Source organism: Lactuca sativa, chromosome 7 (genome assembly GCF_002870075.4).
Source record: "Lactuca sativa cultivar Salinas chromosome 7, Lsat_Salinas_v11, whole genome shotgun sequence".
Taxonomy (NCBI): domain Eukaryota; kingdom Viridiplantae; phylum Streptophyta; class Magnoliopsida; order Asterales; family Asteraceae; genus Lactuca; species Lactuca sativa.
Window position 1 is genome coordinate 92,186,035 of NC_056629.2, and position 16,213 is coordinate 92,202,247.

General features: G+C 39.0%; 1 protein-coding gene across 3 annotated transcripts; it reads left to right on the forward strand.

The window, feature by feature from the left end:
- Positions 1-13,730: 13,730 nt before the first annotated feature.
- On the forward strand, positions 13,731-15,874 carry LOC111883741 (uncharacterized). Of its 3 annotated transcripts, none has more exons than XM_052765207.1 (6): positions 13,731-13,906; positions 14,505-14,626; positions 14,732-15,002; positions 15,119-15,150; positions 15,242-15,323; positions 15,575-15,874. In XM_052765207.1, exons 1-6 carry the CDS (start codon positions 13,864-13,866, stop codon positions 15,682-15,684), a joined length of 660 nt encoding a protein of 219 aa, XP_052621167.1. In that variant the 5' UTR covers positions 13,731-13,863; the 3' UTR covers positions 15,685-15,874. The 3 variants fall into 3 exon arrangements, with proteins under 3 accessions (XP_052621167.1, XP_052621168.1, XP_052621166.1); XM_052765208.1 differs by having other exon boundaries at positions 13,732-13,906; positions 14,505-14,593; positions 15,089-15,150; XM_052765206.1 differs by having other exon boundaries at positions 13,734-13,906; positions 15,089-15,150.
- Positions 15,875-16,213: the final 339 nt, after the last annotated feature.

Here is a 16,213-nt window from a genome sequence, read left to right on the forward strand (position 1 = left end):
CAAGCGGGTCAAAGGCACGACGATCTTGGAGAAATCCTGGATGAATCTCCGATAATAGCACGCTATACCCAAGAAGCTACGGATCTCAAATGCATTCTTCGATACTTCCCACCACATCACTGCCTCAACCTTGGTTGGATGCACCGAAATACCCTCCTGGTTGATGATGTGACCCAAAAACTGCACCTTTCACAGCCAAAAATCACAATTTAGGAACTTGGTCTTAGAATAGAACACGATATCATCAATAAAAATGATCACTGACTGATCCAACATCGGTCTACACATCCTGTTCATGAGATCCATGAACACTGTTGGGGCATTGGTGAGCCCGAATGGCATCACCACAAACTCATAGTGCCCGTACCGAGTCCTAAAAGTGGTATTCGGTTTATCCTCATCCCTAATCCTCATCTGATGGTACCCAGGCCGAAAATTAATCTTGGAAAACCAGGATGCACCCTATAGTTGATCGAACAAATCATCGATCCTCGGTAACAGATAACAATTTTTCACTGTTAGTTTGTTCAACTCTCGATAATCAATACTCATCCTGTGTGAGCCATCCTTCTTTTTCAAGAATAGGATCGGTGCTCCCCATGGGGAACTACTCGGACGAATAAACCCTCAGTCTAGTAGCTCCTGAAGCTGCATAGATAGCTCCTGTATCTCGGGCGGAGCTATCCGGTATGGTGCCTTGGCTATCAGAGCGGCACCCGACACCAAATCAATACAAAACTCCACCTGCCTCTCCGGTGGCACTCCTGGTAACTCCTCGGAAAAGACATCCCAAAACTTTTGTACAACTGTTACACTGCCCACATACGTCGTGGTCTCAACCCTCGTATCTGAGATATAAGCCAAAAATCCTGAACAACCATGATGAAGCAGTCTCCTAGCCCTCACAGCTAAACAGAGGGTTGGCCCCTACGAGTCCCTCTCTCCATGAATAACTAGTTCTCCCCCACTCGAGGTTCGAACCCTCACTAGCTGGTGCTCGCAATCAATCATGGCCCCATTGGCCCCTAACCAGTCCGTCCCGACGATCACCTTTAGCCTTCGTAACGATATCAGGACTAGATCAACACAAAACCTCTCCCCAAGCACATTCAGGACATAGTCCCGATACACCCTCGTAGTACTCACAATACGGCCATCTGCAATCCCAATCTCAAGCGGGGAACCCAAAGTCCCCAGAGCATCCCAGAACTTCTTGCTAAGCACAAGAGATACAAACGACCGGGTAGCACCCGAATCGAATAGAACGTGAGCCGACATACCATTGACCAAAAAGGTCCCTATTCATGAGCACAAATATACACATAAGCAATCCAAATAAATATAGAGCAGGAAAGATAAAACATGTACCAGCCACGACGTCTGACGCTGCCCGAGCCTCCTCAGTAGTCAACTAAAATACGCAGCTCTTCACCGCTGGAGCATCCGCCTTAGCAGGGAGTCCATCTGTGATCCTTATGGTGATGGGCGCAGGCGCCACTACTTCTCATCCCTCTCCCTGTAACCTTGGACAATCGGTCCGTTTGTGGCTGGTCAGGTTGCAGTGAAAACAAATCAAGCCTTTCTTGGGGCAATCCCTGATCACGTGGCCCGGCTGGCCAGACGCGTAGCATCCTAAGCCTTTCGTCCGATAAGCCCCACTGTGCAGTTTACCACACTTGGCACACTGGTCATGGCCTTGCTGGCCCCTACTGGAAGAATCTGAGCCTCCTCAGTAGTCAACTGAAATGTGCGGCTCTTCACCGTTGGAGCATCCGCCTTAGTAGGTAGGCCATCTGTGATCCTCATGGTGACAGGCGCTAGCGCCACCACTGCTCATCCCTCTCTCTGCAACCTCGGACAATCGGCCCGTTTGTGGCCAGTCTGGTTGCAGTGAAAACAAATCAAGCCCTTCTTGGGGCAATCCATGATCATGTGGCCCGACTAGCCACACGTGTAGCATCCCGAGACTGCCGTCCGATAAACCCCATTGTGTGGTTTACCGCACTTGGCACACTATCCATGGCCTTGCTGGCCCTTGCTAGAAGAATCTGAGGTCTTAGGATTTTTAGCATGACCTACTGCTGGTTGTGCCTGCTCCAGCTTCCGCTTAGTGTGGAAGTCCAACTCCATCTCCCGCTCACAGGCCTTCTCTACCATCTCATTTTAGGGTTTTTCACCCTGTAAAGCTCATAAACTCTCGAATATCATCCCTCAGCATCAAATGATACCTCGTTCTCCTCATATCCTTATCTATAGCATACTGTGGGATCAACAGTGCTCGTTCTTGAAACTTGGCGGTGATCTCCGCCACAGTCTCGGTGGTCTGCTAGAGCTCATGAAACTCCCTCACTAGCCATTGCACCTTGATAAGTGGTGCAAACTCCAAATTGAACCACCTAACAAACTCTGCCCATGTCATCTCAGCCACACCGACTGCTCCCACTTGGCTAGTCACCTCCCCCATCAATCTCGGGCTCGGTCCCTCAACATACATGAAGCAAACCCCACCTATGTCGCATTAGGGCAAGAACTTGTGTGTTGGGTGTTCTCTATGTCCGCTACCCAGCATCGACTAATTAAGGGGTCCCTGACCCTAAAGAACTCTGGCGCCCTGCACACCTTAAACTCCCAGAACGAAGAAGTTCAGTCCCTGAGCTGGCTCACAACAATCTCTTCTCTGAAATCCCTGAGCCTCTCCTCCATAATCTCCATCATACTTTCCTTGACCATCCCAAGAATCACTGGGGTGGCGTCAAGGATGCCCCTGGTAACCTCGCCTGTAATGAGCTCACGCAACCTCTCATCAATGGGCTCGGTACCGTCGCCCGACCCAGATCCAGATCCCGATCCTAATCCCCTGCTCCAAATCGTATCACCACCATACTAAAATCTCATAACAAAACATAATGATCAAGATGTCCAAAAAAGGGATCCTCCCACACCGGTTCTCCTTATAGCTTTCATATCTAACATTGGTTCGGGTATAAGTCTAGTGCTTTCAATAGTACGGGCCCAATACCACCTTCCAAACCTACCTGTACCTTCCCCAAGGCTCTACCTGATAACTCTAATTCGTCCCAGAACAAATCATATCTCACAGGCTACCGTATAGTTCAAATCCTAGGCTATCCAAAGATTTACTCCATCCATATCAAACTAGAACTCAATCATAACAAGTTACCTTATGCATGCGAATTATACACAGAACAGGATCAAATAGAGTTTCGAATAACATACTCTATCCTAAGACAACAACTAGATAAAGAACAAGAAATAAGGCCAAATCAATCATTTTGAGGCTATAAGGCCCTAACCGTATACAATTTTGAAAGCATACACGTAGCAAGATTCATAAGATTATCATAACTCAAATATTAGTATAACATGGCCAACATATTGGGGAAACTACTTACTTGGCTTGGCCGATCACGCGCATTGCACTCTCATCTTTCTCATTTTAAGAAGTTTTTTATTTTTTATTTTTGAAAACAATTTTACCATTTCCTTAGTTTGAGTCCGGACACACCCGAGGGTGTGCCCGAATCCCTCAATCAAAGGCTCTGATACCAACTTGTAACAACCCAAATTTTCAACATGATTTTTTTCATTTTTAAATAGTTAAAACAATTCCAATAAACCAGAAATCTCAAGAATAATAGTTTTCAAATTCATAACATCAACAATTTTTATTTCAAATATCATAGTGTCCCATCAAATCAAATGCCCGAGATTGCATGCAACACCATCAAGCCTTGTCATTGTCTTTAGGCTCAAAAGTACCTGAAACAAATCAACAAACTATAAGTTGATGCTAAGCGAGTTCCCCAGAGCATACCCCACACAATCCACATAATCACATAATCCATATTAGCTATAAAAGCTACATAAACCATATAAGCCATGCATACAACATATAGGGATGTCGTGGGCTCACTCCAGGGTTTTACTCCAGGATGCCATGGGCTCCCTACATGGTCTTACGCCTAAGTGCCATGGGCTCCCCCATGGTCTTGAAAAGGAAAGCCATGGTATCTCCACATGGTCTTACATCCAGGTGTCATGAGCTCTCCCATGGTTTTTAATAGGAAAGCCATGGGCTCTCCACATGGTCTTACATCCAGGTGTCATGGGCTCTCCCATGGTCTTCCATACAAGCATATCACATATACAACAAGCATACCCCCTAGCACATAACCAGCTAACATGCCACATAACACTACTTCAACTAGTATACCACATATCATAAAATGGGTCAGCCTTGGTGCCTTTGACCTATTGGTATAGTGAGGAGACTCACCTCTTAAGAATGTTGAACTGAACAGATAGAATCTGATAAGTCCCATCGCGTAACTCCAACTCAACTGCCTATAACCATCATGTGATTAACTTGTCAAAATCCTGAAACACCATAAATATCCATAAAGTCAAACTTGGTCAACCCTGGTCAAAGTCCAAGTCAACAGTCCATGTTGACCCCAACTCATCGAGTGCATCTAGAAACTCGTCAAGTTTCTTCAGAGTCCAAAAAACCGAGGTAAACCCTAACCAAATCATCGAGTTGTCTTGTCAACTCGTCGAGTTACTCGTCATACTGAAAGGAGGAAACCCGATCCAACTCGTCGAGCTATCTTATTAACTCGTCAAGTTTACTCTGCAGACCGAAAACGGGAAAACCGCTCCAACTCGCCGAGTCGCCAGGGAAATTCATCGAGTTTTCCCTTGTCTTAACATAATCAGCCCTTCGAGTCGAATCCAAACTTCCAAACTACAGATCCGATCCCTTAAGACCGAAATACCACGTAAAGTTGCAAACTTTACGTGCATGCATGACCTCAATTGGCTAAAACACTAAAGCAAGGATTCATACAATACTTAGGACGTGGAAAAGGGCCTAGACTAGGTAAAGGGAGCAACTTTATGTCATTGAAGACCTAGAGGTGTCCATATTTGGAATCATATCCTCATGACAAGTCTAAATCCGAGTATGACACCCTTTTTGCACCAAAAAGTGACCATGTTCTTCCATAAGATGAGATCTAAGAAAATAGAGATCAAGGTAGCAACTTTTTACCTCTAAATGGATGCTAACAACAGGTAGATGTCGGATCCAAATCCCTCTCCTCACTTCAATCTCTTCAACCTTCAAGTTCCTTCTAAAAAGCATAAGATTCACTCTCCACGGCTCATACACACTCAAGAAAGCACCAAAACGCAGCTAGGGTTTCTCTCTAGATAGATAGGATAATAAGGGAGGCCACAAATGATCCATAAGTTCCTTAAATATGGTACAAATACCTGAAAATTAGGGGTTTCCTTTACAGTGTCTACTCGTTGAGTTGGGTCCTTCCCACTCGTCGAGTAGATCCTAAGTCCAGCGTCCAAAATCGATTTCTACTCATCGAGTTGGGCTCCCTAACTCGTCGAGTCCTAAAACAAAACCCTAAAAACTTAGAAAATTAAATGATACCTGAAACAGGCGTTACATAGACTCAGGTCAGACATGGAGTTCCAGATCGAGGACGTGGTGCTCCTGAAGGTGTCACTCTGGAAGGGTGTTATCCGGTTCAGGAAGCGGGGAAAGTTAAACCCTAAGTATATTGGCCTATTTCGAGTTATCGCTCGGGTGGGCAAGGTCGTGTATCAGTTGGACTTGCCTGAGGAGCTTCGACAGATCCACAATACATTTCACATTTCGTAATTGAGGAAGTGTGTGGCTGACGAGTCGATGATTGTATCGCCAGATGATATTCAGATTGATGAGAGCCTAAATTATGTGGAAAAGCCCATTGTGATTCTAGACAAAGAAACGAAACCCCTTCAGAACAAGGAAGCGAAGTTAGTAAAGCTGCAATGACAGCATCGAAGAAGGTCCTTATGAACTTGGGAGCCGGGGGATGAGATGAGGAAGCACTATTTGGACCTTTTTGCATCAGAAGACTTCGAGGATGAATTCTAGTCGGGGAGATTTGTAATGTTTGGTCCAGGTATTAATCATTTCTCAAAAATATTAGAAATCTTTGCTGGAACTCGACGAGTTGGGGAGCTCAAACTCGTTGTGTTGAGATCATTGTGGTCGTGCGTTTTAATGACCCAACTCGACGAGTTGGCGGCTAGGATGAATAACTAATTTTAGAATGTTGCAACCTATTTAAAGGACCTAAACCCCCTTGGATGGCCTCCTTACTAGCCTCCCTTTTTCCAGAAAACCCTAAGTTCGTATATCTTTGCAAGCTTGAGTGTGTGAGTTGTGGTGAGCTTTGAGAATTGATTTTGGTGATTCTTTGGAAGGAGCTTAGAAGTTGGAAGCATCTAGATTAGAAGAAGGAGTATAGATCTAGAATCTCTTCTCCAATAGCAGTCTTCTTGAGGCATAAAGTCGACATCTTGCCTTATATTCATTTACATCTCTTTATTTGAAGTTTTAGCATGATTTTGGGATTTTGGTTGGGTTGTCCAAGATGTTGAGGTTTCCAAGGGTTAATAAGTTAGATCTGCCCTCTTCATGACTCCTTTTGATATAAAGTTGCAAACATTATTGGTTTCTAAGTTCCATTCATGCAATAAGTCCCTTATTAAGTCTTATTTTAAGCCCTAGTGTGTTTTAGCTTGCATGGATGTAAAGTTGGAAACTTTACGAGGTTTTCTGACCTCTGGACACCAGATCTGAGTTTTGGGACTATGTTATGAAAGTATAAGGGCTTAATGGATTAAGACTCACTCTAATGAACCTAGAACTTAGGTTTGAATAATTATGGACGGTTCTTAAGGGCAAAGTTGGAAACTTTACCCTTCTAGACATCATTTTAGAAGAGATATGAGGTTTGGAGTCCCTGGATTCGTTGGAATCATGTTAATGCATTTAAAGGCTGGAATGCTGGCCAACTCAACGAGTTCATTAGTGAACTCGACGAGTTGATGGGTTTTTTCCCTATCTGTTCGGAGAATGGAGAAACTCGACGAGTTGAGGGACAACTCAGTGAGTTGGGTCAACTCAGGTCGTTGACTTTGACCTTTGACCTTAGTCTTTGAACAAGTTTGACCTTTAAGGGTTTTGGGGCATTTCGAGTTGTATTTATGGAATTGTTTTGTTATAGGGCTTGTGTAGAGCAAATATTTGGAGTCTCGACCTAGTCAGCTACCGATCAGTATTGAGGCGAGTCTTCTCACCACACTCATGGGTCGAAGGCACCAAGTCTGACACATTACTGATTATTAAATGCTTCGTATGGGAATATATGATTGTTTGTTAGTAGAATTGTATGTGGATTTATGTGCAGACCATGGGCGGAGCCCATGGCACTTGGCAAGACCATGGGAGGAGCCTGTGGCATGGGGATATAAGACCAAGGGCGTAGCCCATGGCATTCCTTTGAAGACCATGGAAGGAGTCCTTGGCAAACCTGTATGTTTATGTATGAGCATGCCATTATGTGATTATATGATTAGTGTGATTGGGAAACTCACTAAGCTTGTGCTTATAGTTTTATTGAATGTTTCGTGTACTTCTATTGATAAGGGCAAGGGCCCGACTTGATGGCATAGCATGCATTCTCCAGTGTTTTCACATTCAACTTTTGTACTTTTAATTCTAAAATAATATGGGTATGTAATGGGATTTTTGTACTTTCTATGGATTATGTTTATGAATAAACAATTTTAAAATTTTTCCGAAAATTTGGGCCATTAAAAGTTGAGGCAAATTGTTGATTCGTAAGTAATATAAATGATCAAAACATTTGATGTGAATACAATAAATACCTATTTGTTAATGTTTTTTTTATAGGGCAATGGTTCTGTACGCTGCACAATGTTCATCTAACAAAAGGGTTAAACTAAATTATGTCAATGTTACGGTCAACACTTAATTCCTTATTGAAATTGCAGCTTTAACTTTATTTTTTGGATTTATATGTAATTGTCTAGCCTCCAGTTCAGCCCAGATCTATTGAATACGGCTACTACATGTCAAAGTTCATGAAGGAGATAGTTGAGGAAGCAATTGAAGTGTTGGTCAAAGACAATGTAAGGAGATATAATACTACTTTCACTACTTTAATTTAATAGGAAAGGAAATGAAAAAAGGATCATTTTATGGCATCATGTTCTAACAATTATAATTGAAATATTAGGTTATACGCAAAAATAACAATGTGCTTTTAGTTATTTGAAAGTACAATGCTCTATTAAGAAAAAAGAATTTACAGTTTATGTTTATTTGCTAAATATAGCAACTCACTATTAAAGAATATGTTAACATGCAATTTTTTTTATAATAGAAACAATATGCAAATTTTTTCACAGGTCGGGGGTGGCAAAGTTGAGTACACAGCTGATGATATCAATGAAATCCATGAAGAATGGTCGGAGTTTGTTACAGGCTTCATTTATCGGTGATATTTTGTATCCACAAAACAATATTTTTGTTTATAGTGAAATGTTAGGTAGCATGGTCTTTTGCCATGTGGTGTACAATGTTTTTGTTAACTTTGTGAATTGTTAGGTAGCATCCTCGTTTGACATGCAGTGTTGTTTGACATTTAATGTTAGGTAACTTGTTTGACATTTAGATGAAACTGAATGTTTTGGTATATATTTGTTCTTTTATTATGTGTGTTCATGTTGTAAATGTGTACCGTAAATGCACTTTGTAAATGTGTATCCTCACTGGCAGCTGGAGTTGATGACATACAAATTCGTGTCATCTTCATTTATGACAGTGGATATAATTTTACACAATGTGAGTTGTAAATGCGTATCGTAAGGTTACGACACACAAGGGTGTGTCGTCTTCCTTTATGACAGGGGATTCATTGACACACATTGCATGTCATAAAGGAACGTTGTAAATGCATGTCAAAATGTGCGTCGTAAGTTTACGACGCGCAAAAGCGTGTTGTCTTTCGTTATGACAGGGCCTTGCTTGACATGCATTTGCGTGTCGTCTGAGCATTTTTTGACACGTATTGTGTGTCGTTAAAGGGTATTTTTGTAGTAGTGTTAGATGTCTTAATTTTTGCATGTAGTACATTCAATAAGTATTTGGCCTTGTTAGTGAGTTATATTTATTATGTATTTGTATTCTTGTATTTGATATAGTTGGCTAGGGTATGACCCAATTGATTATGGCCTCTTTTCTTATAACCTATTTATACTCATTTGTTTAATGATATTCGACATAGAGGAATTTATCAAAATAACTTGGTATCAGAGCTGTGAACCTTCCTGCTATATTCTCGTCTTCTAAGAACCCTAGCCGACTGATTCTTCTTCTCTTCTTGTCGCTTTCTCCCCTCTGATTCTTGTTCTCTCTTCTCATCATGTCTGGAACTATCTTCAATGAAAAACCATCGTTTACTATCAACATCAAACATGCAGTACCCCTCGTGCTTCGTTTGGCGCTAGTTATTTGAGTTACACTGTATTGGCTATGGAGTTCATCATCATCTGCAACCTCCTACTCAACCTTAGACAGATCTCATCGAAAAAGAAAAAGAAAAATCTACAGAAGAGTTGGCTTCTGCGAAAGTCAATTGGACTCGTATGGATTCTATTGTCCAATCTTGGATATATGGTACTCTTTCCACGTCTCTCCTTCACATGATATTCAAAAAACAAACTACTGCATATGAAATTTGGGCCAATCTTGAAGAGATCTTCCGGGACAACAAATCAACCAAAGTTAATTCAGCTTGATCATGAACTTCGCAATATTACATTAGGAAACTCCAACATCACTGATTATTGCAAGAAAATCAAGTCTCTTGTTGATCACTTGGAACATATGGACACAAAAGTACCTGAGACAAACCTGGTGGCGTATATGTTGAATGTTTTATCCTCTAAATTCAGGTATGTCGCGATAAACATACGACATCGTGATCTTTTTCCTTCTTTTTAGGATGCCAGATCGATTCTTTTATGTGAAGAGCAAAAAATGTTGCAAGATGACAAACGTGAAGTTTCCTTTACTCACTCGGATCATCCATCTTCCCAAAATGCCCTCATTGTTGAAGCTCCAAACACCAACAATAATTTTCGTGGAGGATACCGGGGAGGCCGTTATGACCGGAATAATTGAAGAGGACGAGGTGGGGGTTGGTATGGTGGTTGACATAATTTTAATAACAGCAACAATGGGAATTTCAATGGAGGGCAACTTCAACAACAACAACATGCAAACAACGCTTCTCCCTCTTCCGCGCCTTGGGCTTATGGATGGTTTCAAGTCCATCAGCCTAATCAACAGGCCTGACTTCTCCAAGCCCACTAGTCGGACTTCTCCCAAGCCCACCATCTGCTACCCTTCATTTTAAAACTAATCTTACTGGGCCCAGACAACAATCAGCCCAATCCGGTGCCGCCCACCAACATCAATTTTTTTGCTCCTCAACAACCCACTAGCCCTTTCAAGAATTATCAAGCTTTTCACGCTTATATTTCGACTCAACAACAAAATAACGAACTCACTACTCTCTTGAAAATGTTTAATACTATGAAAATTAATGATCTGGGGCAATCAGAATGGTATATGGATACCAGTGCATCCTCACATCTCCACTCAAATGCAGGTATGCTCAAAATTGTTTTTGATAATAATAGTTATTCATCTGTTTTAGTTAGGGACAAAACTTCTATACCTGTAAATAAAATGGGATCGCTTCCTAATCCATATCGCACTCTCATTCTTAAAAATTTCCTAATTAGTCCTTCCATCATTAAAAATCTTATTTTCGTTCGTTGATTTGTTCGTGATCCATCCAGGCCTACTCACGTTTTCTTACTTCAGCGATCTCTCTATGGTCTCAAGCAAGCTCCTCGTGCCTGGTTTCAACGGTTTGCCTTATTTATCTCACGTATTGGTTTTGTTCATAGCAGGTATGTTTCATCTCTTTTTATCTACATTCAAGGCTCTCATATGGCATAATATTCTTTTATATGTGGATGACATTATTCTCACTGGTACTTCTACTCAACTGCTGACTCATATCATTTCATTGTTAAGTGTTGAGTTTGCAATGAAAGACTTTGGAGACCTTTACTACTTTCTTGGTATTTCGGCTACTCGATCTTCTACAGGTCTATTTTTGTCTCGACATAAGTATGCAAATGAGATTCTTGATCATGCCTCTATGCTTAATTGTAAACCGGCTAGCACCTTAACAGATATGTTTGCCAAATTTGATGGATATGGCCCTCCTGTTGCGAATCCTACTTTATATCATAGTTTAGTTGGTGCTTTGCAATATCTCATGTTTACTAGACCCGACATCACTTATGTTGTTCAACAGATTTGTTTATATATGCATGATCCTTGCGAGCCTCATTTTTACAGCTCTTAAGCGGATTTGGCGCTATCTCAGGGGTACTATCGATCATGGTCTTCAAATGTTCTCATCTCCAAATCATGATCTCATTGCCTACTCTGATGCTGACTTGGCAGGGTGCCCAGTCACCAGGCGTTCCACGTCTAGGTAATTGTGTTTTCTTGGGTCACAATCTTCTGTCTTGGTCTTTTAAACGACAGAACACGACGTCATGTTTGAGTGTCGAAGCTGAATATCGTGGTGTCGCTAATGCAATTGTTGAGATATGTTGGATATGTAACCTTTTGCTTGAGCTTCACTACTCTCCTCACAAGGCCACTATTTTTTATTGTGATAATGTCAGCGCTGTATACATGTCTGCCAATTCGGTTCAACATCAACAGACAAAGCACATTGAAATTGATCTTCATTTTGTTCGAGACAAGGTAGCTACAGGTCATGTTCGTGTGCTTCGTGTACCCTCTTCCTCTTAATATGCCAACATATTCACAAAGAGTCTACATTCATCGTTATTTCTTCATTTTCGGTCCAGCTTGAACGTTCCGGAGTCCCCTCCCGTTCTCACTGTGAGGGGATTAGCGGGTTATATTTATTATGTATTTGTATTCTTGTATTTGATATAGTTAGCTAGGGTACGACCCAATTGGTTATGGCCTCTTCTGTTTAATGATTTTCGACAGAGAGGAATTTATCAAAATAACTGGCCTCTTTTTGCTTATGTACATTTATTATTTGATGCATCCACTTCAGTAGGAAAACTACTAAATTGTTCAACATAGCATATCCCTTAGTTTTTAATCAACACAACACTTGCTTTTACTTTTTTTTACCCAAAACACCAACTTAGTCGATTGTCAACTGAAAACAATTCCCCTAAATGTAACCAATCGACGCTGCATTAACAAGAAAACTATACAACACATAACCGTATAGTTAAGTCTTTTGCGTGTCGTATGTCCTTTAAATAATTTTCCTAAATTTCCTTGCGTACACTCCCTGTATGGAGCAACCACATTACTATTAGATATTACAACACCATATTGTCTAACATATTATTTGTTTTTAATACAAACACTAATTTAATTATATATTTTAACCAAAACAACATAATACTAAATTGACAATTGAATACTGGTTGTCAAAATGAAACCAATCGATGTCATTGTAACGTGCATACATTCTACAAATATATATATATATATATATATATATATATATATATATATATATATATATATATATATATATATATATATATATGGAGTTTTGTAGCTAAAAATGATGCTTTTTCTAATAACAACAACGAAAACACTCATAAAATAACTATTATTTTAAGACCATTTTAAGCAAAACCCTTAAGAATCCGATTTCATGGGTTAGATATATTATAAAACAACCATATAGTGTTTAAGGATGACAATCTTTAAAACATTTTGATACCACTTGATAATTGGGGAGCTGAAGTAGTTGGCAAGAGAGGCCAAAGTAGAACTCCTTTTTAATGTATCCACTAACAAGTATAAATCACAAATAATGCTAGTTCTCAATTGTATTTAGAACTTTTAAGCCTTTAAAACCTAAACACAATTTAGACTTAAATGAGAAACACTTAAAACCACCAATATTTTCACTTGTCTTCAAAACAGAGAAAAGAAGAGAGAGGAGAGTATTTTTAGACAAGATTAAAGAAAGAACAAAAACAAAGCTCAAATGAAGCCTTTGCTTCTCTTATACACACACACACACACATAAAATCTAAGGGCCATACCTCCATCATGGTTAAAGGTAAGGCCCTTGCCCTAAAGAAAATAAGTCGGAAGAGATAAGGATGCAAGCCCTCGTTACACTAAAGGGATGTGATTCCATGTTGTAGGTTACAAAGGTAAAAAATAACTAATGTTGGAGTTCCTCCATGCATATAGTCTCGGATAAATTTAATACTCATTATAAGAACTAATAAATATTTGAGACAAAATGAGATTAAAGGTATAACATAACAACTTACTTGTTAAACTGTCATAGTATATTGTTGAAAGAAATATACAATCAAACCTTATGAAAATAGTCGTGTGACAAGGTTTGAAAACAAACTCAATGTTGTGAAAACAACAATGAACCAAAATGATAAAAGGGTACTTACGGTTTTGGAAGATGACCCAATTATTTTTTTAGGTGATCGATCCATAGGATACAAACGAGTTAGAGGATATATAATTATATATTGTTAACTAACTTTATTAACAAAATAACTAACATTGAGTTTATTGTATTTTTATGAAAAAAAAATCAATTTAGCGTTAACCCGTACAATTGCTAAAACAACAAAGTAACAATGGATGAAACTTATTTTAAAAAAAAAAAAAAATATAGGGTCTTATATAAAAAAAAACCTAATTTGCTTTAGCAAATGGTCGTTTCCTTCTGTGTTTTAAAATCATCGTTTTGCTTGCTCAAACTACGAATTAAGTACCTTCCTTTTTTTATCCCTAATAATTTTATCGGAGAGACACTGGAACAATAATAATCCAGGCGGCAAACAATGGCGGATCCTTACTGGAGATACGGAGCTTCGGCTGACAGAGGTTCTTCTTCTTCTTCTTCTCTATGCAAACCCTATCTCTTTAAATTCTCAATCTATGACTCATATTCACAGCTTCAGTTACTTATCATGTGATCGAACTGTCATATCAATCACATGAGAGACAATATTCAAGTAATCTTGCAAACAGGCGTTTATTCTTGAATGGGAATGGTAAAGAAGACAATCGAAGGAAAAACTAAATAACTTCTAACCCTTGAACGTCTATGCCCTAGATGAATTTCAGTGCACCTCAGTCGCCCCTAGATTTTCAGTTAATCATTATTAGCGCCAGGTTATGCTTATTCACACCATTTGTTCCTTCTGATAGACGATTATTTGATCATATGTCCCGACAATGATTAGCTTCACTTTTATAGAATAGAAATTGGGCGAAACTATATGAAAATTTGTGAAACATTGCACATCTTTTTCTTTCTCTAAAAAGAACATAAAAACCCTAGTCATAGTGGACACTGAACACCCATTGATCTCTTCTGTTTCACTCAGTTAGTGATCAGAGCTATTTAAACTACACAATTCGAAACTATCTCTGATTGTTCATGTTTCAATCATTCATGAATCTTATCTCACTGTAACAGCTAGTATCCTGAGGCCACCTTTACCTGGTTATCTAACATCAGAAGCATCAACCTTACAATCCCGAACTCCATTTGCATCCCATGATCTAGTAAGCAACTCATCCAATTTCCTACTTAAAGATGTAAGAATCGAAAACTCAGTAATCTTAATTCTCATGTCATTTAACATTGTTTCTTTCTTGATATATTGATGACCAAATAACCAATGTCTATGATTATGATTGTAGAGTTTGGTTTCACGCCCTGGTGAATATGTTCCTGAATATGTTCCAGAATCTGTTTATAGTGGATATGGTGGTGGTGGAGCAACAAGCTTTAATGGTTATTCATCTTCTTTGGTAGATCCATATTTATCTGGAAGAAGAGATGCAACTCCAGGGATGCTTAATGAAAGACATGGCTCTTTGAAGGATGATGAGTTAACAGATGGAATTATGCAATCAAATGTCTTGTTTGTAGACGGGCTTCCAAATGATTGTTCTAGAAGAGAAGTTTCTCGTATCCTTTCCCCTTAAACATATTTTCATTTAGATTTTTTTTTTTTTTTTTTTTTTTTGTTTTTATTTTCTTCACTCTTGATAAAGATCTGTTTCGACCTTTCTTTGGGTTCAAAGAAATCAGAGTTGTGCACAAGGAGCCAAGAAATGTAAGTATTCCAAAAAGCCAAGTTTTGTAATGGTATTAATGGGCAAAGATGTAATTTTGGAAATAATTTTTTGTTAAAATGTGAATGACAGAGGGAGGAGAAGGCGATGGTTTTGTGCTTTGTTGAGTTTGAAGATGCCAAATGTGCCTTAACTGCTTTGGAATCCCTTCAAGGTTTAGCTCGATCTTCAACTTGTTAATTTTGATGGAATCGTGAAAGGAATGGAATTGGTAATTCCATTGGAATGAACGGAGTAGAATTAAGACTTCATGTGAAGTGAAGTGAACTCATTCCATTCTATTCCTTTGTCATTCCATTCAACATCTTATCTATGAAAATCATCAAATTACATGATTTTAGTGAAAAATTTCAACCAATAGATAGTTTGACTTTTTGGTGTTGACTATTGAGTTGACCAATGCAGGTTACAAGTTTGACAACAAGAAACCCGACTCACCTGCCTTAAGGATACACTTTGCTCATTTTCCATTTAAACTGCCTTCTAATGACCAACACATTCCAGTTTCTCACTAAATTTACTTCTTTTTTTTTTTTTTTTTTTTTTTGAACATATAAAACATTGATGGAATAGAGTTTAACATTGCCACAGTGGCATCTTTTGATCGATCTTTTTTTCTTGTGAATGGTTTCTTCTGTAAAGGGACTTATTGTTGTTGTTCTTTTTTGTCTTAATGGGGACATTGCTTAATTTGGTAAGTCAAAACGTTTTTTTTTTTTTTTTTTTTTTTTTTTTTTTTTTTTACAAATTTGCCTTCATGTTTCATATCAATCTCATTTCAGTTATTTGGTTTTTCAAATTTTTTTTAAAGTTTATCTATCCATACAACATTTCTATCCGATTAAAAACAGATTTTATCCGATTATATTTGTATTTGAAAACAAAATGTTCTGAAGTATTTATTTGGTTTGAGTAAACTTGAATTTTAAACAAAAAAAAAAGACTTTTTATATGGTTATCTGAAACTATTTTTTTTTTAAAACCGTATCAACCGAATACAAAACTAGTTATATTGGTTATACAAACAAATGAAAAAACCCGACC

Bases quoted from the DNA above. Each gene is read 5' to 3' on its own strand.
- LOC111883741 (XM_052765206.1), top strand. From the start codon at position 13,864: ATGGCGGATCCTTACTGGAGATACGGAGCTTCGGCTGACAGAG. The intron at 14,627-14,731 runs GTAAGAATCGAA...TTATGATTGTAG, and splicing joins CCAATTTCCTACTTAAAGAT to AGTTTGGTTTCACGCCCTGG. The intron at 15,324-15,574 runs GTTTAGCTCGAT...TGACCAATGCAG, and splicing joins TGCTTTGGAATCCCTTCAAG to GTTACAAGTTTGACAACAAG.